We start from the raw sequence: 22750 nt of genomic DNA on the forward strand, positions 1-22750 counted from the left end.
AAAATGGTGGGTTAACTCTCCATTTCCGTTGGTGCAAGTGGCCCTTAATGGCATTGATACGTGATTGGTTAAGATGTTACGTTAAATGGTTTGTAAGACAGTCATTTGACGTAAGTACTAACTAGTACATGAATATATTTAATGTAAATGTATATTTTAGACTTATATTGACCGGGATATAGAGGGTGATTAGTTGATTACCTTTTTGATTTTTGTCGAGCTCCTGATAGTTCGACGCTGCATGCATCATGTCATGATCACGGAAAACTGAAGAATGCGGGTAGAAGGTAATCACGGTCTATATCGCAGTATTCCCAGTCAATATAAGTCTAATGAAAATAACCGTGAATGAATCATTCAAAACTCTCAATGTATATTTTATCGATTTAATATTGCCATTACATCATAATATATAAACCCAGCCTTCAGATATTTATCGTGAGTGAAAGGCCCAACAAATGGATATTTATGAATAACGTTTGTCATCATCATCAAGTGTAATTTGTTATGTCAACTGTCTGCGGGCGACGCGACGGCCACTACGGCTACGTCACGGCGGCTACGCGCGGCTACGCGCGGCCTGGGTATGCAGTCGCGCGGAGACGTCGTCAGCGTGCGCGACACTGTTATATATCGCTTTTTTAGTGCCCGAGGTACGTACAAACATTGCGAGAACAGGAACCTATATTGGATATTCGGCAACGGTAAAATTTTAGATCGTATTTTTATATTGTTTAACAGTAAGTGATTTTGTTTTCGTCAACATAATTTTATACGGCTCCGTTGGGACTTACTTTTTTCATCTTCGAATCCAACTTGAATCGGGCGTAAATAAAAAAAAATACAAAATCAGACATATTTTAATACCTAGATTTTTTAATTTTTTTTTTTACTAAATTAGTAATCCGCAATATAATTTTCGAATGCGAGCATCCAAACCGCAAATCAATTAAGCTCAGAATAAATATGATTTGAAACCTCAACGGCGTCCGGGGTATTTTTGCGGGCTTCTAATTCGGTTTTGTTTTTGTATGTAGTGGCGCTGGAATTGCGGAGGCCGTAAATAATAAAGTTTGGCTCAGATGGCGCGGCTGTGGACGGGGCTGCTGCTCCACGCTGCTTACATTTTGCTAAGTGGTGAGTTTATACACTTTCTAATTGGTATTTCGAAGATTAAAACGGTCACTTCGTGGCCACTTACAGATTTAAGCATAGAATTTATATACTTGAACAGAAATATTCAGAACTTTATCATCCTATCTATAAGTTTTTTATTACAATAATATTAATCGCTTAAGGCCGTTTTCACATTATCCGATCCGATATCGGGTGTCGGACCGACATCCTACACCCGATAAACGCTTCCGATAGTGTCGGATGTCGGTCCGATAAAACGCATTGTTCCAAATCAATGAAGTATGATGTTGTATCAAAAAATATTTTTAAAAAGTTTTATATTTAATCATTATAAGCACTATATTTCAAATATTTTATTGTAAAATTAAAATAACGAGCATAAAACTACTCAAGTGTGTGCAGGTAAAATAAATAATTTTACATTTAACTATATCTACTAAAACATGAAAAAATTAGTATCCGCAATTCGGACCGATGAATTACAATCTTTTTTTTTCAACAGAAATTCATCATTAACAGCTGTTTAATAGACGCCATTTTTGTCACGCACACTACTACAAACGTATACCTACATTATATACGCAAACATACAAATATTATCGGCCGACAGCTGGCGGGGGGTCCGGCATGCCAAAAATGTCGGAAGCGTCCTGCCGATATCGGCAGTTCGATGGTGCTTCGGACAAAAACTGTTGTAGGAAAGTGCCATCTGCATTAAATCCGCAATTTTTGCGTTTTATATCGTTTTTTAGTAATAATGATCTATCAAATACATAAATAAAAACCTGGGAGCGCATAAATCTTACATTTTACATCCTTCCTACATCCGATATCGGATCGGATAATGTGAAAACGGCCTAAGGCGTATCATTTTAAATCATTCTTTTTAACGAATATATGTACTTATATTTCTTTTCGGCCTTAATTCGAAACAAGCGATTTAAGCACTTTTGTCCAGTTGATGAGTTCGAGATTTTTTTTAACATCATAAGCACTTGGCATCTTTTATTTCAAAGCAATCACCAAAAGCTAAAATGGTTTAAAGATATTGCTTAAAATTGAGTTTAATACAGTCAACTACAAAGAGATGTATCCATTTTTTCACCTTATTGCATTGTAGGTAATAAGGTAAAAAAGTGTATACATCTCTTTGTAGTCGACTGTACATATGCAGCTTGATGCGTATAGTACCTATGCATATAATGATTATAAAGTTAGTTTAATTAATAAACAACTACTACGTACATTTGGCTAATCCAAGGTCGATGGTTTTTATTTTTCATCCTAATGATTTTTAGGCCGTAAAGAAAACCGTAGATGAAAATATTATGGAACGTTCCATATGACATACAAATAATCGTGATATCAAAATTTGACGACTAACTTCGAAGATAACAGCTACTTTTTAATAAAATTGTCATTAATGAACTTTAAATCGACATTTTCATAAACATAAATAAAAGGTGACTTTTTTAATTCGTCAGCAGTGACACGTACAAGATCCTATGCTATACTACGCGAATTTTATCTTTAAGAGCCCTCCCTAACTTTTTGATTAATTACGATTCTTCGTCGCAGGACTCAGAAACTTCACAGTCTGCGACTTTAAATGTCAATTTTAATAAAAAATATTTTTGATGCCAGTCAATCCCATTTTTGCCGCAACGTCAAAAGTTTCTCAGAGACTAACTTAGATGGAATACTTGTAATTGTAATATATAAAATACGTAAAACGTATTTTATATATTTTTCATTTGGGTGAATCAACTTTTTCTTGCTTTTTGCAAGAATTACCCTTACTTATTATTAGGTCTACTTTTGTGATTTTTAACCTTACCATCGTGAATAAAGATCCTTATTTCACGTATACCAATTACGGAAAAATTTAAAAACGATTCATTTTTAATTAAAACAATATGTGACCCAGTGGAAGAGACACTTTTTTCATACAAAAGTGAGGGACAGCTATGTCCACTGGGTCACTGCTCGAAACAAAGTTATAAAATAGGAAATCCTATAATTACATGTTGTATTGCGTAGCTATTATATTTGTCTTTAATATAATAATTATACATTAATTAGACTAAATCCCAATTAAATTTTCTGACCACATGTAGTCGAAGTATGCGAAATTTTCCTGGCAAAGAAAAGTTTATTCACCCATTTATCATATGTTGTGTGCTATAAAGAACTTCTATTACAGCGACACACTTGTCCCTAACTCCCTTAACCCCCGTCTTTAAGACTCATTGAATTTAAACTTAGTCCGTTTCCACATTATCCGCTCCGATATCGGATGTCGGAAGGATTTCAATGGAAAATCCAAGATGGCACCTGTAATGTATGGGATATCGGTCCGACATCCGATATCGGATCGGATAATGTGAAAACGCACTTAGACTAACTAAGTCTGTTTAAAAATCGAAATAAGATGACATATATTAAAGAAAAAATGACGGACACCACCAGTGGCGAAGGCCGGATTCGAACCGATGATCATGATGGGGACTAGGGGTTCATGGCGTTAGCCCGGATTGCTAAAGACGCCGGTTCGAATCCGGCCTTCGCCACTGGTGGTGTCCGTCATTTTTTTTAAATATATGTCATCTTATTTCGATTTTTAATTTATGTATAGTAGTGTGAAGTGTGACTACTTAAAAACACAAATGAAAATATTTATTAGAATAATTGGATTTGTTCCCATAGTTGCGTAAGTCTGTTTAGTCAAAATAATTGTAATATACGTTTGCGGACTGCCCTTTCTCTTTCTTCTATAATGTTAAACGATTATGGAAACTTTAGCTGTTCACGATATGTCATCCATTCATAATGCTAACAGCGTCTGACGACTCTGACGTAAATCAAATGTTTAATAAATGTGCACTGAAGCCACAGTACTTCCTTTAGAAAAGCCCACACGCCACGTGCGAGAATATCACCTATTTACTACTGATACAATTCATATAACAAAGCAAGGCGGCATTACAAAATCATGTCGACCTTCACCGCACGTGTCCCGCCTCCCAGCGAAAGTGTCCGCTCTGTTAAAAACTTGTGAATTTTAAATTAAGTTTGGAGCTGTATTCGCAGCCTGTCAATGTCAAGTTATAATGATATGAATAACTAGAACGGCATTGAAGTTTACAATTTTCTTCGATTTACATTGTGACAGTTACTTTTATGCAAATTATAGTGTTTGACATACAGTAGGTTCTGGATCGATTGAGCACTTGCATATTTAACACCGAGTAAATTATTACAATAATAATTTAGTAAAAGTACTTAAAATTGTTCATAGTGACTTTAGCCGTACAAAAAGTTTTTGGTGGTAAAACTTTAAAACATTCAATAAGTCTGAAATGAAAAAAATCCTAAAAAATGGATTTGTATTTTTGAACAATCAAGTTATCCTTTACCAGTTGGTGTGGTGAAAAAATGTAGACCCGGGTAACGTATTCTAACAATCATAATTTTGATAATCATCTACATATTATTATTGAGTTTTTATCAAATATTGTCTTAGTGCGATGTGGCTGACTGTGTTATTTTAAAGTTTTAAACTACATTACACCTTCAAAGCTTTATTATAACCTTTAAACATGTTAGGTTCAACGGATCTATTTTCAGGCGACCTTTAGTGGTCCGTCCGGCTCATTACCATGCTGTTTTATTTAGTAAGTATAACAAATAATAGTTATTTGTTTTACAAGGGGGCAAAGTAGTTGTTTAACCGCACGTGCCAATATTGATACCTGAGCAAGAGAAAGATTCCAATATTGATTCCGCTTCAAAAAGTGGAATCTTGAGCGTTGCGAGGGTATCAAGGCGCGAAGGTTAAACAAACTTTGCCACCGAGTGAAACACAAAATTTTTCACCACAACAACACGAACAAAATACTGACTATAAAACATCAAAATAAATCAAATCCGTCAATTTATTCAATATTTATGATTCAAAATCATCATTTATAGATTAGTATGAAATTACTTTGCCCCCTTGTGGATAAAATGCCATTTTGCTATCTGTTTTCGAATAGCAAAGTAAGCCTTTAACAGTTGGTGTGGTGAAAAAGTATATTTATGTAGGTATACTTACCTAACTTCTTAATCATCCTAATCTTATCTTTACGTAACTAAGTGTAAACTTACTATTAAATAAGTATTAAAATAATTGCAGACGAACTCATCATCCAATAAGTAGTTACAATTATAACTACATATAACATAATATACGCTACATGCTCATTTCCTCTTGCTACCGGCTACGCTCGTAGCGCGTAGCACGCACTGGCACTTAGGGCGGGTTGCATCAAACCCTCTGTCACCGTTAAAGCGTTCGTTAAATTTTATTGTATGGGAAGTTCCATACCCATAGACGTCTGCTGCGTGACGATGATGTGTCTGTCAAATTTGGTTGATGCAACTGGCCCTTAATGTACTAAAATGAGAAATTAGTTTGTACGGGAAGGTGAAAGTTTACTACGGATTCAAGCGACGGAAATAGAATAAAGTAAATTATGATTTAAGCCCAAGCTCTTCCCGTATCTGTTATTCATAACACAGCACGGTAGGTGTTCGAGAATGTATGGTAATGTTTTTTTCCACACGCGAAAGTGCCAGCAGGCGGAAGTTCTATGTAAATTATAAACCTGCTTAAAGCGTCACAAGTAGGCAAGACAGGTTGCCATTCATAAAACAAAACAAAGTTAACAGAAGAGCGATCCTAGTTGGAAATATTAGATTTATTGTCATTCTGAAGCATTTTTGTAATAGAGACGTCATAGTATTACGTGGAAGGGAAATCTGCTATTAGGGTCCCTTGGTTTTCCTAAAACAAAATTATGTCGTAGCGTAGTTACACGAACACACAACTCACCTTACCACGAGTCTGATACTGACTATAAACTACTAGATACTATCATCTTTGGTACTTTGATACACCTCATTTTTTCTTAATAATAATAAATATTGGGGACACCTTACACAGACCAACTTAGCCCCAAACTAAGCAAAGCTTGTACTATGGGTGCTAAGCGACGATATACATACTTAAATAGATAAATACATACTTATATACATAGAAAACATCCATGACTCAGGAACAAATATCTGTGCTCATCACACAAATAAATGCCCTTACCGGGATTCGAACCCGGGACCGCGGCTTAGCAGGCAGGGTCACTACCGACTGAGCCAGATCGGTCGTCAAATTCGCACACACATTCGCACTTGTCTTCCAGTACAAGCGAAACCGAGAAATATAGATAAGCTACTACATACTACTTAACATATAGGTTAGATACGCAAGGCGTAGTAAGACGATCAATTGCAATTCAACGTTGTTTTCTATAGCTTTTCTCTCTCTGATCTAATAATCAGTTTTCCATGGTTGAAATGAACTTTTTAGTATTTTTAATGATTATTTATATTTTTAGGGTTCCGTACTAAAAAGGTACAACAGGAACCCTTATGGTGCGACTCTGTCCGTCTGTCACATTCCTAAATATCTCGAGAACTACTAATGCTATCAACTTGAAATTTGGAATAGTTGTGAACATTGTGAACCTCTACAAATAGAAGGTATAATTTTTTTAAATTTATTAATTTTAATTGTAGAAAATGGCCAAAATGAAAGGGGGGCAAACTGTAAATTTCAAGTTACTAGGTCAAGTGGGGTATCGTTAGAAAGATCTTAAATTGAACGTAAATAAACTATTTTTTAAAAATTTTTTGTTGTGGAACAAAAAAGAATTTTGAAGGAAAATGTAAAAAAAAATACCGTTCCCCCCCCCCCCTTATCTCCGATGTTTACCAACGAAAAATTATGAAAATTTTAGGAAACATTGGTTTTATGCTAAATATTACAGGAAAAATATAATCGTGTTTGTATCTTGAAAACTTTTTTTTTAATTCACAAAAAACTTTTCACATTTTTACTTTTAATTTACCCACCTTTGCGGATGTATATAGTACTTCAAATTAATACGAGATGTTACGTAAATCATTTTCTTTCCAATAAAGTAAAAATTGTTTAAATCGGATAACATTATAAAGAATAATCCCTGAAAAACCAACATACTATGGTCGCGCAAATTAGTTAGCGAATTCACCGAGAGATGGCGCTATACACAATAATGCTCATTAGTACCTATACTTTTGTCTTCTAGTCAAGTCGTTAGAGTTATGTGAAAACATGAGATTATTTTAACTGGGGAGTTTGAAAGTTTGTACGGAACCCGCGGTGGGCGAGTCCAACTCGCACTTGACCGGTTTTTTTATAATACTTATACGTACCTACTACTTACAATACGTACTAATGTCATTCAATTAATGATGCTATCAAGGGTACATATTGGGTCAAAGGCATAATTAACGAATATGGGCTTTAGAACGCAATCAAAAGTTGTACATGTATGACTAATCGCTTGGAAGTGGTTTCGAATGTTTAATTTATGTATTAAAGTAAAATATAACTTTTGTATAAGTACCCATTCGTTTAGGAATTAATGTAATGGCGTACCGAAGGTAAAATGACAGCTAGCTTTGTATATATGCTAGATAAATACATAAACGAAATTAAATTGATAACATCATGTTCGGATCACTTCGATAAAAGTAACGTGAAAAATTATTGGTTAATGATTCCAGTAATTCCAGTCAGCGCGCGATCGACAATTATCATTTGAATGTTGATCGTAAATAGAAATTTCATTATGGTTTTACCGAATTTGGGCATTTTTTAGGGTTCCGTAGTCAACTAGGAACCCTTATAGTTTCGCCATGTCTGTCTGTCCGTCCGTCCGTCCGTCCGTCCGTCCGTCCGTCCGTCCGTCCGTCCGTCCGCGGATAATCTCAGTAACCATAAGCACTAGAAAGCTGAAATTTGGTACCAATATGTATATCAATCACGCCAACAAAGTGCAAAAATAAAAAATGGAAAAAATGTTTCATTAGGGTACCCCCCCTACATGTAAAGTGGGGGCTGATATTTTTTTTCATTCCAACCCCAACGTGTGATATATTGTTGGATAGGTATTTAAAAATGAATAAGGGTTTACTAAGATCGATTTTTGATAATATTTATATATTCGGAAATAATCGCTCCTAAAGGAAAAAAAAGTGCGTCTCCCCCCCTCTAACTTTTGAACCATATGTTTAAAAAATATGAAAAAAAATCACAAAAGTAGAACTTTATAAAGACTTTCTAGGAAAATTGTTTTGAACTTGATAGGTTCAGTAGTTTTTGAGAAAAATACGAAAAACTACGGAACCCTACACTGAGCGTGGCCCGACACGCTCTTGGCCGGTTTTTTAAATCTATACTTAAATGTATTCATATATGTACTCACATTGTCTCACTCGCACTCCGGAGCGACGTGCGGGTGGCCGCGTGCACACGAAGCTATCAACGCTGCGGCCGGCTGCAGCTGAATAAGTGATGGCGTGTTGACCGCTGCTCATTGCTGAATAACTAACGAACGTCCTCGGACGCCAGGGGACCAAAATATTCCTAAAAATATGCAACTTCACAATGTTTGTAGGTAGTATTTACATCTACAATGTCTAGTTAAATATGGACATTGTGCTAGTTATCGTCCAGATACGAAGTCTTAGTAGGTAAATAATGTATTAGGTATGTTTGTAATAGCAATGGCGTACATATTGGTTAAACAATAAGGATTGCTATAAGTGCGGCAAAGAATAAATTCGAAATGACATCAAATGGACGGAAACTAACCCTGGACGGATACTAGCACCACACTAACCCAACTGATTAACTGGAGTATGATTTTACTACAACTAAAATGTAATTATGTGCCTTTATCTTTATGTAGGTCTAATAAGGCCTAAGTAGTTACCCTTCGGGTTGGAAGGTCAGATGGCAGTCGCTTTCGTAAAACTAGTGCCTACGCCAAATCTTGGGATTAATTGTCAAAGCGGAACCCAGGCTCCATGAGCCGTGGCCCGTGGTTAATGGCAGGATAACGCAAGGAGTATGATGATCTAACTATAGGCATGCATATAGGTACATTAGGTACTAGTACTACGCTTATATTTTCTATAAAATGAGAATAAAACTTAGGCACTCACTCAGTATGCTTTATTCTTCGTAGGTAGGGAAATAAGCAGTCCCGAAAAATGACAGTCGTAAATAAAACGTAGCTTCCTCTATCTGTAACAAATACAGAAACATAAATGTTGCTCCCAAGTCCCAAGCTACTATGTCACATGCACTTCGTGTAAAGAAAATATTTTTATGCGCAAATTAAAAGCAACGAGCTTCATCTTTCTCTTTAGTAGGTAGGTAATATCAACTAAGTGCTTTGAGTTTTTATTCGCCATTATGTTTCAGTGCTGCTGAACAAAGGCAATTTCTTTTATAAAAAGTCAGCAAGATAGAACTGTAGTTCCTGTGTGGAGTGATTCATTGTAAAATGCGTGGCTGGCGGAAGCTGGCGTGTAACACATAAACTACGTTCCGGCTGCTAACCGAATAAAATAGAACTTAAATAAAGATTATTTTAAGAATAAAGTAGGTCTTCAATAAACTTAAACGAAAGAAAATAAAGGAGCCCAATTCTAGTTTAACGTTTTAGATACAGCTGTTCAATGTTTTGACAATACCGTTACGATCGTCATGATGATTGATTAATTGCATCTCACAAACAACTTTCAATTAATTTCGCATGCAATGAACAGCATAAGCTGATATATTTCAGCTAAATCCTAAAACCAAACTAAATCGAAATTTCGCTATCATCTGCTTCTCTAACACTCGAATACGCAAGAGCGGCATTTTCACTTATCGCGGTAAGCTTCAGGCTACAGATAACATGAGCTACTTACTACTACTGCTACTACAAAAGTAAGCTTAAGTGCGTTTTCACATTATCCGATCCGATATCGGATGTCGGACCGATATCCCATACATTACAGGCGCCATCTTGGATTTTTTCTATCGAAATCCTTCCGACATCCGATATCGGATCGGATAATGTGAAGACGGTCTAATACGGGTAAGTGCGTCATAACATTTCCCGTGTCTGGACTAAATGGGAATTAGCCGGTTTAAACAATTATCAGTGTTTATTGAGAGTTCAATACGTTTACCGCTAATCGTGAGTATGAACAAAAGTATGAACTTGCAAAAACCACCAGTGACAATGAGTAAAAAGGCAAAATGTGAAGGCCAGAGACACTTGCTCTTATGACCAGAGATCGGACGGATTTGCGACATTCTTAGTGACTTACGTCATTTTAATGACTTTTAGCACACCTCGGACACTGGCGATCAAATATATGAAAGAGGCGCGTTCCTAGCACACATTCTAAGCTCGTGTAGGTGAACGCGCACCGTGCTTGCATGAGTGAGATATGATAGGTCGACTGATCGCGATTTTGACAGGCGGTAACTGTGAGGTAACCGAGCGGGGGTGGGCGGCACTTTCAGCGGGGAGTGGGAGTGGCCATACTGTACGATAGTACTCTTTATTATATATACTGTGCTTTTAGTATAAGATGACGCACAAAAATCCGATCTCTGTTTATGACACACTTATCCATATTGACTTTATTATATACTTTTAAAGTCTGTAAGTACAGTAAGTAGGTATCAAATTCTCGGTAAGGAGGACTTACATAGATAACAAGAGAACGTACGACACTAAGGATATACATAATCAGCGCATTTGACCATAAGCTTTCTTATTTTGTATCGAAATTCGCTACGTGTGGTTACTTATTTACGTTTGGCGGCTTTAGAATTCAACAACAACAATCAACATTATGCCCTAGTAACTCCAAGGCCTTCCTCGCTTATGTTGGCACGAGCCAGCTAGGCTCTCGTCACAGTATAAGGAATATTCAGTAGTTAATCTCCGGCAGGTAGATGCGGGCGGTCTCTACTGCGCAAGGTCACGCAGGGTTGAACAAAATTACTATAAAGTTAATCAATCAACTTCGTATAAAGTAAGTTGTTGTTATCTAATAGGTAGTATTAGGTAACTGTAAGTATTAGTATAACAATACCACACCAGTCAATATTGAATACACAAAAAAATATTATTCATATATTAGTCTCATAAGCGCAATACTAGATTGTGTAACGAGGGAGCAAAATGAGATATTCACGGGGACGGCTTTTCACATCACGTATGTAGTAATTTATATGTTATACTTAGATATTATTTAAAACAAAAACGCACTTTCTACTACGTACCATTCAAGTAGGTTCGTGTTTTTTTCTTAAATACTGACGAAATAGTATTTACATAAAATGTCTGAATAGATGGTTCTACAATATTTAAGTAGGTACCAAACTTCCGAGATAAGATAGATCGCATCATCTACCTAAATAAAAAACAAGTATATGGTTGCAAAGTAATTAATGTCGTTACAGGTAAATCCTTATTGATTTTAATGCATCACTATATCTCACTTTTACCTAACGCTGCAAAAATTTAAGTATAAAAACAACTTACTTTTCTGGAAGTCTAGGAATTGTGAAGAATGTTATATCCGGATTTTTAGAACTGTTCTCCATACATCCATAAACACTACAGTAACGAAATGACCTCGGCACTGACGTCATTTTCACACACACATCAAAACAGCGCGCAAACGCGGCCCCGACTGTCCAGCCCAATAATTACCAGTTTCGCATGTTTTCGCTGCATGCGAGGGTACTTTTTCGACACACCGCGCGGCGTGAAGTTTGTAAGAAGAGTTATTACTGGTTTATACTGTGCTCTCGTCTTTTTGTTCCGCCGCCGATTGATTTGACTTGCAAACAACAACGAGCATTTTTTTCTTCATTTTTCCCTCTCAAATGATGCTTCAAGCTTTCTAGTGAACGACAGGTGAGAATTTTATTACAACCTTACATTTACCTTCAGTCTACGGGGATGAAACTTAGCACGATTACCTACTTGTACTTGGCCTCAACTCTATCCATAATTAAATTAAGCTAGGCATTGTTTCTACGTTCTATGAATTTTATTTTCCCTTGTATGTTTTATTCCCCTTGTATGTATAACCAATTACTTAGGTATGGGTACACATATGTAAGTGTATATTCTCATGTTACCAAGAGTGGCACTGAAACTTGTGTAGTGTCATCTGCTCTGCCTACCCCTTTATGGGATAATCAGGCGCCGCGTGATTGTATGTATGTAGGTATTAAATGCTCAATTAAGTTTTTAAGTATTAATCAGCAGTTATCAAAAAGTTTGTAACATAGCCACGTCAGCAAATTTTAATTGATCCTATTTTGTTACCATCATTTAGTTATATAAGTTAACTTTAGTAAGATATTATATATACAGGATAATTGTTATAATTAAGAAACTATAGTAACTAGAGAACCTTAATGACGAAATAAAACTTACTAAAATCTCAATTCATCAAAAAATCTTGGTAACAAAATAGGAATAAAAAAAAAAACAAATTTAACTTTTTCCTTAATTTTTGTACAAACTTTTTGGGAACTGCTGTAATCAATAATAAGGTAAATTTTAATTAATTTAGGTTGTTTAGATTCATCAGATTTTTTTTATATTAATTTTAATTTTTAACTTTTATTGTATGATTAACAGTCTAAAAAGATTGCATTGTTTTTTCCTACTAGGTAGGTTCACTCATTCATTAAATTAATACATTCATAAAACTTTACTCAAAGGCAAAACTTTTTAAAGCGCCCGGCCTTAATTTTTCCTTGTTTATTTTTTTCGGAAGCAGCGGCACTGATAAAATGGACTATGAGGAAAAACACCACTAAAATCGTCATGAAATAAATCTTCATTAAATAATGAAAATAAAGTCGCTTAACTTCTTAGTCGGAAAAGTCAAGTAACTACCAGAGAAATGTATTAAAAAAACCTTGTTTAAGGTTAGTTAGCCGCGCGGCATCGTCCTCAGGCCAGTCGTTTATTTCGTGTCTTAACAAATATTCCTAAGAGGTTAGAGAAGCTATTCGAATTTGAAAAAGCCACACAATACACCTCATACAAATGTAGTGGGAATAGTTATTTGTTATACAAGGGGGCAAAGTTGTATTTTAACGCCGAGTGTGGAATTGAGAAACGAGCAAGTGAAAGGATTCTATAGTTGAACCACGAGCGAAGCGAGTGGTTCGAGAATAGAATCCTGAACTTGCGAGTTTTTTAACACACGAGAAGTAAAATAAATTTGCACCCGAGTGTAACACAAAACTTTTCCCCTCACTATAGCGAGGAAACTACAACGCAAAAATGCGTTTGTCACTGCTTCCAGTAGTTCCACAGGTGGTAAATCATCTTTATTACTAGATTCACTTACTTTTATCAATTTTAAAGCAGTTAATTTGACTTTATTCAAGGTCAAATTACTTTACCCACTAGTGGATAAAATGCGTTTTTACCCGCTGGTATTAAATGACAAAACACGTGTTTCCGAGCTAGTGAGGGGAAAAAGATTTTCCTTCGTAGGTATTTTTACGGAAACGTACGAACGTGTTATGCTATTTCAGTCAGTCTCAGTAGGTACAAGACGTGCTGACACCGTCTGAACTAACATCACACTAACATGACAAATACGAACGTTTCCGGAAAAATACGAAGGAAAAGTTCTTCGCACTACATATGTAGGTGCCTGATCTTCATTGAAAAACCCTAAAGTTTGACCGATTGTTGTTACCTTCAGAGGCATCACCGGAGACCCGTTGCTACTGGTGCGGGCCGCTGGCGGAGCAGGTGCACCGCAGCCGCCGCTCGGCGCCCTGCGGCGCCTCCGACCACGTCACCGTGTGCGAGCTCGGCTACAACTACTGTGCCATCGTCGCTACTTCGCCACGTTAGTATCTCACTTACCTACTTCAAAAATACCTGGAGAAAAGCGAAAATTATCGTGACGCAGGCCCGTTTTGTAGACAGGGCTGGATCTAGGGTTTGATCTGGGCTGGGCTAGAGCGGATAGAACGACCGCTCCAGGCTCCAAGTGGTAGGTGAGGCGCCAAAAAGCAAAATGTAAAAAAATAATCTTTTGACTTTATTCTAGGTCAAATTACTTTACCCACTAGTGGATAAAATGCGATTTTACCCGCTGGTATTAAAGGACAAAACACGTGTTTCCGAGCTAGTGAGGGGAAAATAACTATTAAACAGTGGCTGCAAAATTATATCTCGCTCTACCCTGAATGCTCGGGCCGGCACTGCTTGTAGACTTCATATAGCCGAGCTTTGGGAAGAATTACTTTGAAGTTGACGAGAAACAAAAAGATTAGGTAGTAAAGGAAGAACATTCAGTCATAAGAACTCTAGCCTCTCTTGATGATAAATCGTAGTTAGGCCAAAGAGTCTTTGGTGGTGGTTTATTATACATTAAACTGCATGTAAAAACATTCAAATAAGGTTACGTCGAATCGAACTGACTACTGCGTCACAAAACTTGTAACTATTTTCGGGTGTGCTAAGTAGGATTACTAAATCCATTGGCGATTATTCATTCATACTCGTATGACAGCTTAAGTCGCAGTTGTTGAATAAATAATACAGCAAACTACCTACTTCTTTCTCCTCCAATGCTCATAACTAATTCACAAATCGGTACAAAACCAACAACCTAAACGAGGGCTTTCTATAACAGGAGAACTAAATTGTAGACATGTAGGAAGATACCATAATATAGGTTTTACCTCTTCCATGGCAACAGTGGGAAGTAAGAAAAGGCTACTGAACTGAACTACATATTATAGGTAGGATATGGTTAATGTGAAAAAACTACCTACCCACCCAACCCAATAGATGTAACTACACCCATACCTTACTACCTACTTTTTCGGTTTACTGTAATGAGGAGGCACACTCAAAGATTATAACAGATGGCGCCACCCTATTAGTCCATTGACAGACAAAGAATTTCATACGTGAGAGCGAGATTTTTTTCTCTCTCACACACATATGAATGACAGTGACATGCCTAGACGCTTGCACAGGCGCCGCCCGGCGGGATAAAATGTCAGTGTGCCTCCTCATTAATATAAGTAGTAAGCACTAATATTCAAAGAGTTTTTTTGAAACTCTGTAACTAAGTAAATACTTACTCTGCATTTTGTAAGTGGTACAGTACGATTAAATCAGTTAACAATTCGGCTTTTACCCTTCGGCTTCGGCTCTTATCGGGATCGCATAAGTGCGAGCAAGAAACCCCGAATTGTTAACTGATGTTAATCGTACTGTATATGCCTATTAATAAAGTGTCGCATTACATTTCAGCTCGAGTAGAGTCGCGATACTGCGTCAAGGTATACCAGGATGAGTGCTACCCGGTGTACTGCAACTCGACCAAAACGTGGAAGATGACCTGCCCGTGCCGCGGCGACCTCTGCAACGGACCCAACGCCGAGAGAGAGAACGAGGCCTTCGCTCTTCTCCCCAAACTAGTAGCCAAGACACACAATGCTCGAATCAAAAAAAGGACACCCAATGCGTCACCACATCTGATAAAGCACGAAAGGAAAAACCGAATCATCAGTAACGATGACGCAGAAATTCACAATATGTCTAATCTTAGTTCAAAAGAGATGAATAACACTCAGGATAATAAGCTTATCGTTAATGAAAATGATTCAAACATTGATGGTAATCCGAATAAGCAATCCGGAAATATGCAGTCAGATCAACCAGTCAATATAATAGTCGAACATCATAGCGAAGATAATACTCAAAGTACTGCTGCTAACGTAGACAGTATGCAGACATCTACTACTGTTAATAATCAACTTATCGAAATTGAAATACATGTCAGTGACCCAACAGAAAAACCGAACGCACTGAAAGGAAACGAATGCACAGACTCGCCAACTACGGCGGAATCCAACGAAACAGACAAAAATACTGAACTTGTAAAAGTTGAAGAATCATCTATGGCTACCACAGCTAAAAGTACATTAGAGACTGAGGGTGCTATGAAAACCACAGGAAATATAAATGCTGTTGAAAACGAAACGATCAAATCAACAGATACTGTTCAACAGACTGTAATGGAAACAAAACACACTGACAAACCCCATGATGAACCACCAGCAGGCACTACAGAAATTATGCCAAAAGATCAACCTATGAATTCTATTGATCAAATGCAAAATGATGCTCCAATTTTAACCTCGTCGGACACCGTTCATGTAAAGACTACAGAATTAAGTAAAGTGGATCAAATGCCAACTAAGGATACTATGAAAGCAAGTAGCGGCATTCCTACAGCAGAAGCTCTCCAACAAAACGGGAGCCCTCCTGTGTCCACGGCTCCTGTCGTAGTTACAGAAAAACCCACTGACGCTCCAACTACCGAAGGCACAACAGCCCCCACTGTGTTGACCACTAAGGAGCCAGTAACATTACAGACAACTACACCAGCGCCTCGTCGTAAAAACAGCTCAGTACGGATAACATTCAGTCACACACTAATAGCTCTAATTTATTTAGTATATTTGTCAATGTAAGATTATTTTTAAACTCGCATAATTCACACTTATCCGTATCATACTAAGTAAACCAATGCATTATTGATCTCTATTCTAACAAATGGTACTTTATTGTGGATTTTAACACATTAGTGTTCATCATTGTGATATTAGTATAGTTTACATTACAGTCAAGTTATAGCTATAAACTAATTGGCAATGCTATTTCAATAATGCTGAAATAAAATGCACTTTACTTACATTAGTATTTTTATTCAAACTTAATCAAACGTGAAGTCATAATTGGGAGGTATGCGTTCTCTGCTTGACTTAGGTTCCAAGCTCTTGGATCCCTGAGCATAGGCTTCTCGGATATCCGATTCGAATGGTTTGTGATTCTTGGCTTTTTTAGGCACAGGCCCATAGTAATCATACGTTGGAGGCGGAGCTATCTGCGCATGACTAGAATCATGACTTCGTTTCTCCGTGTCATTCTGCCGTTCTTCAACTTCATCGTCACTTATTTCATTTTGTATAGGAGTTGGTTCACTGGTTTTTACAAAGTTTTTATACTTCACGTTATGTTTAGGTATAGATTTTTTGCTCGTAAAATATAAACCTTTTTGTTCAGGTTCGAAATCGCTAATAACAGGAGGTGGTGAATCATTTCTTACGGGTCTCACATCTGACCACGTGGGTGGCGGAGGAGTTTTAACTTTGGGCCTTTCACCTGACCGTGAATTTCTGGAAGGTGGGGACCCGTCAGAAGATACCATGTTACCTTTATCATCGAAGAAATAATTTGACCTGTCTCGACTAGAGCCTTGTACCGGAGCGAACTCGTCTATCCTTTTCGCTCTCTGTTGCTCAACATACTCTTCTTGCGTCATTTCTCTGAATTTCTTTAGTTTTCCTTCGACACCGTCTTTACCGATGTCCCATTCTCGAACGTACGCCTCTCGCAACTTTTGTCTCTCTCGCTCTTGTTCTTCTTTAAGCTTCTTCTCTTTTTCCTTGGCGGCGGCTTCGGCTTCATCCTTTTGTTGCGTCAGAAATTCTAAGAGATGTGTCGTGAAGTCTTTTTCGTCTTCTGTAAGTAAATAAAAAGACTAATAAAGTCACTTATAAGTAATTAAATTACAGAGGAAGCGTCGAATGCCACAGTGGGTAAGTGAGCACATCGCTTCAGCTTCTATGTCCGAATATGCAAGATGCATCTAAAATCGAATTCACTATCGCCACCTCTACAAATAACTACCTCAGACACCTACATCAGACTGCAAAAATATATAAACATATATCGCCTTGACAATAGAGGCGTGTTCAGATAATTGTGACCACCTTGACCGGTCCGATATATCTGATACAGTCGCCGTACAGCTACACATATCGCGATAGAATTACTTCGTCTTCCGCCTACGCCCACACACACTGAAACACTGAAATGCCGCAGAGCAGAGCACTCAAATGCGCTCGATGTGCGCAAATTACCGACAGCGAGTAGAATGGTCTGAGGTTTCGGGAAAAGTGTCGAAGTATTCGCGAATATTTGGCTACGCACATCGCTATTAGCAGGGGGAAATTAGCTAAAATTACGGCATAATTAATGGAAGGTTTTTTTAAATTGAAATATGTACGTTATAGACCGAAGTTATTTTTCATCAACCCTCCCCACTCCTCCCTCCTCTGCGTCACCCCTCTACCCTCCCTTAAAGTGCCGAAAATGCGGTTTTTCTCGATTTCTGACAAAACTGTTGAAGATACAGAAAAAGCGCGTAGGAACGAAGTAATCCTTAATAAATTTACTACAAATCATTCATTAACACTTTGGTTCTAGCACTTATAGTTTACGCGTGATCCGTCACGAAAGTTGGTCCTTTGCTGCAATCTTCTTTAGTGAATGTTAAGTTTTCGCCCAAAATGCATACGAAATCGTCGAAATTTGTTTGATATAACTAAAATATTGTAACTCATGACTAAAATAAAATTAAGGGGGAAAAATCACTACCATGGGTGGAATTTCCAATATGTCTTGGAATTCCAGTAACTATTTAAGACGTAATATTTTCACGGTAGTAGTCGCTAGGAGTACCATTGATCTATATAGTGTATCTATGACTGGGGATGAGCTTTTGGTAGCTGTTGGTAGAGCCCTGGAGTATCAATCCAGTAGCCGTGAGTTCAAGTCCCACCCATGGTAGTGATTTTTCCCCCTGAAATTCATTTTCAGTTTATAATATTTTAGTAATATCAAACAGATTTCGTAAGCAATTTGGGAGAAAACTTAACATTCACTAAAGAAAATTGCAGAAAAGGACCAACTTTCGTGATGGATCACGCGAAACCTATAAGTGCTAGAACCAAAGTGTCAATGAACGATTTGTAGTAAATTTATCAAGGATTACTTTTTTCCTACACGCTTTTTCTGTATCTACAACGGTTTTGTCAGAAATCGCGAAAAACCGCATTTTCGGCTATTTAAGGGGGGGAAGAGGGGTGACGCAGAGGGGGGAGGGATGGGGAGGGTTGATGAAAAATAACTTCGGCCTGTAATGTACATATGCCAATCAAAAAAAATCTTCCATTAATTATGCCAACATTTTCATACATAACTTTCCAGAAGCAACGGACTATATAATGCGAATATTCGCGCGATACGAACCTTTGATGGGTTCCTCGGGCGGCAGGCCGGCGCGGGCGCGCTGGCGGGCGCGCGCGGCGGCGACGCGTGCGGCGAGCAGCCGGTCGCGGCGCGCGCGGCGGCGCTCGGCCTCCTGCTGCGCCGCCAGCGTCTCCGCGCGCGAGCGCGCCAGCTCCTCCATCTGCTTGCGCCGCTCCGCCTCGTCCGTGCTGAACGAGAAGTAGCCCACGCCGTGGATGCGGGCCTCTGTAACACATTTATTAGATAACATCACCTCAGAAGACATTATTTCGGGTCAAAGTTGTATCTCTAGAACTTTATCGTAGTGGTGAGATTGTGGTCAAATGGTTTACCTGTTCCCCATAAAAAAATAAAAAAAAAAAAATGACAACATCCAAAGAATACGAACCATCAAACAGCAAATCTTGGTAATGTATGTCCTTGTCTTTAGCGAGTAGTTCTCGTTCTTTTTGGTCCCATTTTTCACGCAACGACTGCAAATAGTCATTTGTTTTTTGCATCAACAGAGATTTCTCAACTTGAGGAGCCTCCTGCAAAAAAGAATATACTAGGTTAGTTCTCATTAAATCCTTATTTGCCTTTAAGGCATTAGGTATGGGTAGAATATATTTCATCTGCCTCAGGCTTCATTCATATTTTACTGTTTCAAGTAAGCACTTACATTCTGTGAAGCTCCATCCTTTGTGCCCTCCTGCTCCCTGGCCATGGCGCGCATGAGTTCCTGGTCACGCTTGACGAACAGCTCGAGGTCCGACTTGAGGCACTTGCGGGTTCGGCCCAGGCAGTCCGTGAACTCTGTCCTGTGAACATAGATATGCAATTATGCATGCAGTATTCATTTGTGTCATTCATTTTTTTTTTGTTTTCTTTTCCAATTTCAGCTTTTATTTTTAATTTCACTTTTCAGTACTAGTAAATAGTGTGGATTGGTCATTTGTTTCTTATACATATTATGGTGTCGTAGGCAATTCGTCCTCTATCCTCAAACCACCTAGACACATGGTGCGAGTCGGCAGCATGCGCATGTGGCATACCAAAGCAGACAATCCGCCATATGGTGCTGGCTGGAATGCCCTAACACCAAATTCAATGGCAGCTTTGAAGAGCTCAAAAGCTTAAATGGGAAAGCGTGGATTATTTTAAGACTTCTAGGTTTAATTTTTAATTGTATAATGCAGTGACATGTAAATATAATGCCATACGATAAATAATAATACCTAGACACATATGAAAAGGTTTTCAATTTAAATCAAATTTACATCGTTTTTCTGCATAAACAAAGTTACATTTGTCTTAGCAGCAGGGTTAGCACATGATTGCCTCGAGAGTATGTCGCCGCGAGATAGACTACCCGTCCTTATGTCTTTAATACAGTCAGAAGAAGACGTGTGATCTATCTCGCGGCGACATACTCTCGCGGCCATCATGTGCTAGGCCTACAGGTCTTGATTGGTTGCCTAGAGATTAAAGTTATAAAACTGACTATAGAGTAAATAGGCTTACTCCAAAAGCTTTCCGAGTAAAGATAGTAACTTACCATTCATTGTCATCATCTTCAACACTCTGATACACATCATTATCTGGTGGCGGACTCTGCTCTTGTTCCGATTCCTGCTGCTTTTTGGACTGGAAGTCCACCAGAAATCTACCACTCAACTCTGAATTGCCAGAACTGTCTGCCAGGTGGTTATACAACTCCGCCTTTTTTTCTAATGCCTGTCTGAAAATATGTAACTTAATTAGTGACAATAAATAAGCCCTTTGCTGTTGTTAATTCTGAAATGTTAAGGGGTTTCTTTTAGTAATCAGTGGTAGAGAGATAAAAAAGTATAAGTTTAATCCATACCAAAAACTATATGTACACAAATTGATAGATATAATTTACCTTAAAATAATTTATTAAAGGTTTATGCTAGTACTAAATGTCTGCCTGTTCAAGTTAATCCCAAAATCACCTCTTTGATTTCCCTACTATTGTTTATGCAATAATAATAAATATATATCATAGTCAGGAACCCTTTCAGCCATCTGCAGCAGTGGATGTTAATGAATAAGCAAACAATTTATATGTCATTTCTCCATCATATTTTCAGGTCACTATTTTTTTTTATTTGTAGTGTTGTATGGGAGTTAAGAGGTAGACTCGAGAAGATGATGGGTTACTATTTCATTATTTGAAAACCAATCCGGCCTAGTTGGTACCTAGCAGTGGCGGGGCGTGAAAATTTTCGATGGTAAAGCCGGAGGGGTTTTTGGCATCTGTTTTGTATGGACTTCTACAGATACTAGAGAATTTTAGGGAACCCGTTGGGAATCGAGTTGTATCGACGCTCCGCCACTGGTACCTAGTAACCCTCATAAAACTGTCCAGGTTATTAAAAATCACCTGTACTTTGACTTCAAAATGAACATATGAGATTACAAAATTAGAGGAATTAACATTTAACATACTTAGCTTTTCTACATGCTTCAAGTTCTTCAGAGTCATTTGCTTTAAGATTGTCCTTAAGGGTCCTTCTCTCCTGGCCTTTATCATTTTTGCTGCTAGTCTTGGCAACTGGAGGTTTATAGTGTTCAACTCTATGCTGAGGCAAATGCTTTCTTTCATGTACCTCTTCTTGTTTCTTTAATAATTCTGCTTTCAAACTCAATAACTAAAACAATAAGGTAATTATAGTATGACTAAGCAATGATAATGGATATTATTACTGCCAATATATTTTGAACTGTTGTATTTAACCCGTGCGAGTTATGCTAACATGAACCATGTTTCAGTGCACGAATATATAAGATTATGTGGATAGAAACTAGCACAATGATTCAAGGTATAATATTACTTCGTAAAGAAGGCACTACAATTGTGGCAGCTACTTGTGACAACCACTTGCCTTGCACAATACGATTTGATAGCAAACAATAAAGTTTGATCAGAATTATATGAACGGAAACGATCCTATCTATTCTTTACTTGAAACTTTTCTTTTATAATTAATACACAAATTCTAATCCACTCACCGATGACTTATTAAAAGATATCTTTTTAGATCCCTTGTCATTCATGATTAACCAACAGATTTTTACATTTAATATAGATATATAATATAGATAATTTTAAGTATTTTCTAGTATTTTGTAACCACGCAAAATCGCAAATAGAAACTATAACTAATCACATATGTGACAATGTGACATTTGTGACAGTGACACTCTAAAGCGCCCTTCACACTCGCGATACGGTCGTGTCATTTGGTGTCGTGGTCACGGAAGTATAACTAAAGCATGGAAGCCATGCTAAAATAAGAGCTCGGTGACATGTATCTTACTCACACCACACTATTACCTTTTAATATGAGCGAATGAGACAATATTCCACAACTTCTTTCGTTTTCTCGAAGGTTGTCCCTAAATGCTGATGTCAAAACGGACCTGGGGTCCATTTATAATACGGCAAAATTAAATATACGTTTGTCATTTCACACTCGGTCTCCATCTTTGACAACTGTACATAGTCGTAT

The 22750-nt window shown here is 37.6% G+C and overlaps 2 protein-coding genes across 5 annotated transcripts; one reads left to right on the plus strand and one right to left on the minus strand.

The window, feature by feature from the left end:
- The first annotated feature begins 570 nt into the window (after nt 1–570).
- LOC125228328 (uncharacterized protein DDB_G0283697-like) lies at nt 571–16612 on the plus strand. Of its 3 annotated transcripts, none has more exons than XM_048132868.1 (4): nt 571–704; nt 1083–1137; nt 13816–13965; nt 15387–16612. In XM_048132868.1, the coding sequence occupies exons 2-4, from the start codon at nt 1083–1085 to the stop codon at nt 16610–16612; spliced, it is 1431 nt and encodes a 476-aa protein (XP_047988825.1). In that variant the 5' UTR covers nt 571–704. The 3 variants fall into 3 exon arrangements, with proteins under 3 accessions (XP_047988825.1, XP_047988806.1, XP_047988815.1); XM_048132849.1 differs by having other exon boundaries at nt 579–653; nt 1038–1137; XM_048132858.1 differs by having other exon boundaries at nt 619–704; nt 1038–1137.
- LOC125228314 (coiled-coil domain-containing protein 174) lies at nt 13982–22391 on the minus strand. Of its 2 annotated transcripts, XM_048132837.1 has the most exons (8): nt 22251–22310; nt 21687–21889; nt 20773–20955; nt 19897–20035; nt 19624–19765; nt 19236–19460; nt 16835–17663; nt 13982–13997 (listed from the first exon to the last, which is right to left on the minus strand). In XM_048132837.1, the coding sequence occupies exons 1-7, from the start codon at nt 22293–22295 to the stop codon at nt 16855–16857; spliced, it is 1746 nt and encodes a 581-aa protein (XP_047988794.1). In that variant the 5' UTR covers nt 22296–22310; the 3' UTR covers nt 13982–13997; nt 16835–16854. The 2 variants fall into 2 exon arrangements, with proteins under 2 accessions (XP_047988794.1, XP_047988785.1); XM_048132828.1 differs by lacking the exon at nt 13982–13997 and having other exon boundaries at nt 16795–17663; nt 22251–22391.
- Between the last annotated feature and the right edge of the window lie 359 nt (nt 22392–22750).

The sequence above is a fragment of the Leguminivora glycinivorella genome, chromosome 1, assembly GCF_023078275.1.
Source record: "Leguminivora glycinivorella isolate SPB_JAAS2020 chromosome 1, LegGlyc_1.1, whole genome shotgun sequence".
Classification (NCBI taxonomy): Eukaryota; Metazoa; Arthropoda; class Insecta; order Lepidoptera; family Tortricidae; genus Leguminivora; species Leguminivora glycinivorella.

What these genes read in the sequence shown, in the direction of transcription:
- LOC125228328 (XM_048132868.1), top strand. Translation starts at nt 1,083, where the DNA reads ATGGCGCGGCTGTGGACGGGGCTGCTGCTCCACGCTGCTTACATTTTG. An exon ending in TGCTTACATTTTGCTAAGTG is followed by an intron (nt 1,138 to 13,815) that starts GTGAGTTTATAC and finishes TGTTACCTTCAG; the next exon opens with AGGCATCACCGGAGACCCGT. An exon ending in CATCGTCGCTACTTCGCCAC is followed by an intron (nt 13,966 to 15,386) that starts GTTAGTATCTCA and finishes ATTACATTTCAG; the next exon opens with CTCGAGTAGAGTCGCGATAC.
- LOC125228314 (XM_048132837.1), bottom strand. Translation starts at nt 22,295, where the DNA reads ATGAATGACAAGGGATCTAAAAAGATATCTTTTAATAAGTCATCG. An exon ending in GAAGCATGTAGAAAAGCTAA is followed by an intron (nt 20,956 to 21,686) that starts GTATGTTAAATG and finishes ACATATTTTCAG; the next exon opens with ACAGGCATTAGAAAAAAAGG. An exon ending in CCAAGATTTGCTGTTTGATG is followed by an intron (nt 19,461 to 19,623) that starts GTTCGTATTCTT and finishes AATGTGTTACAG; the next exon opens with AGGCCCGCATCCACGGCGTG.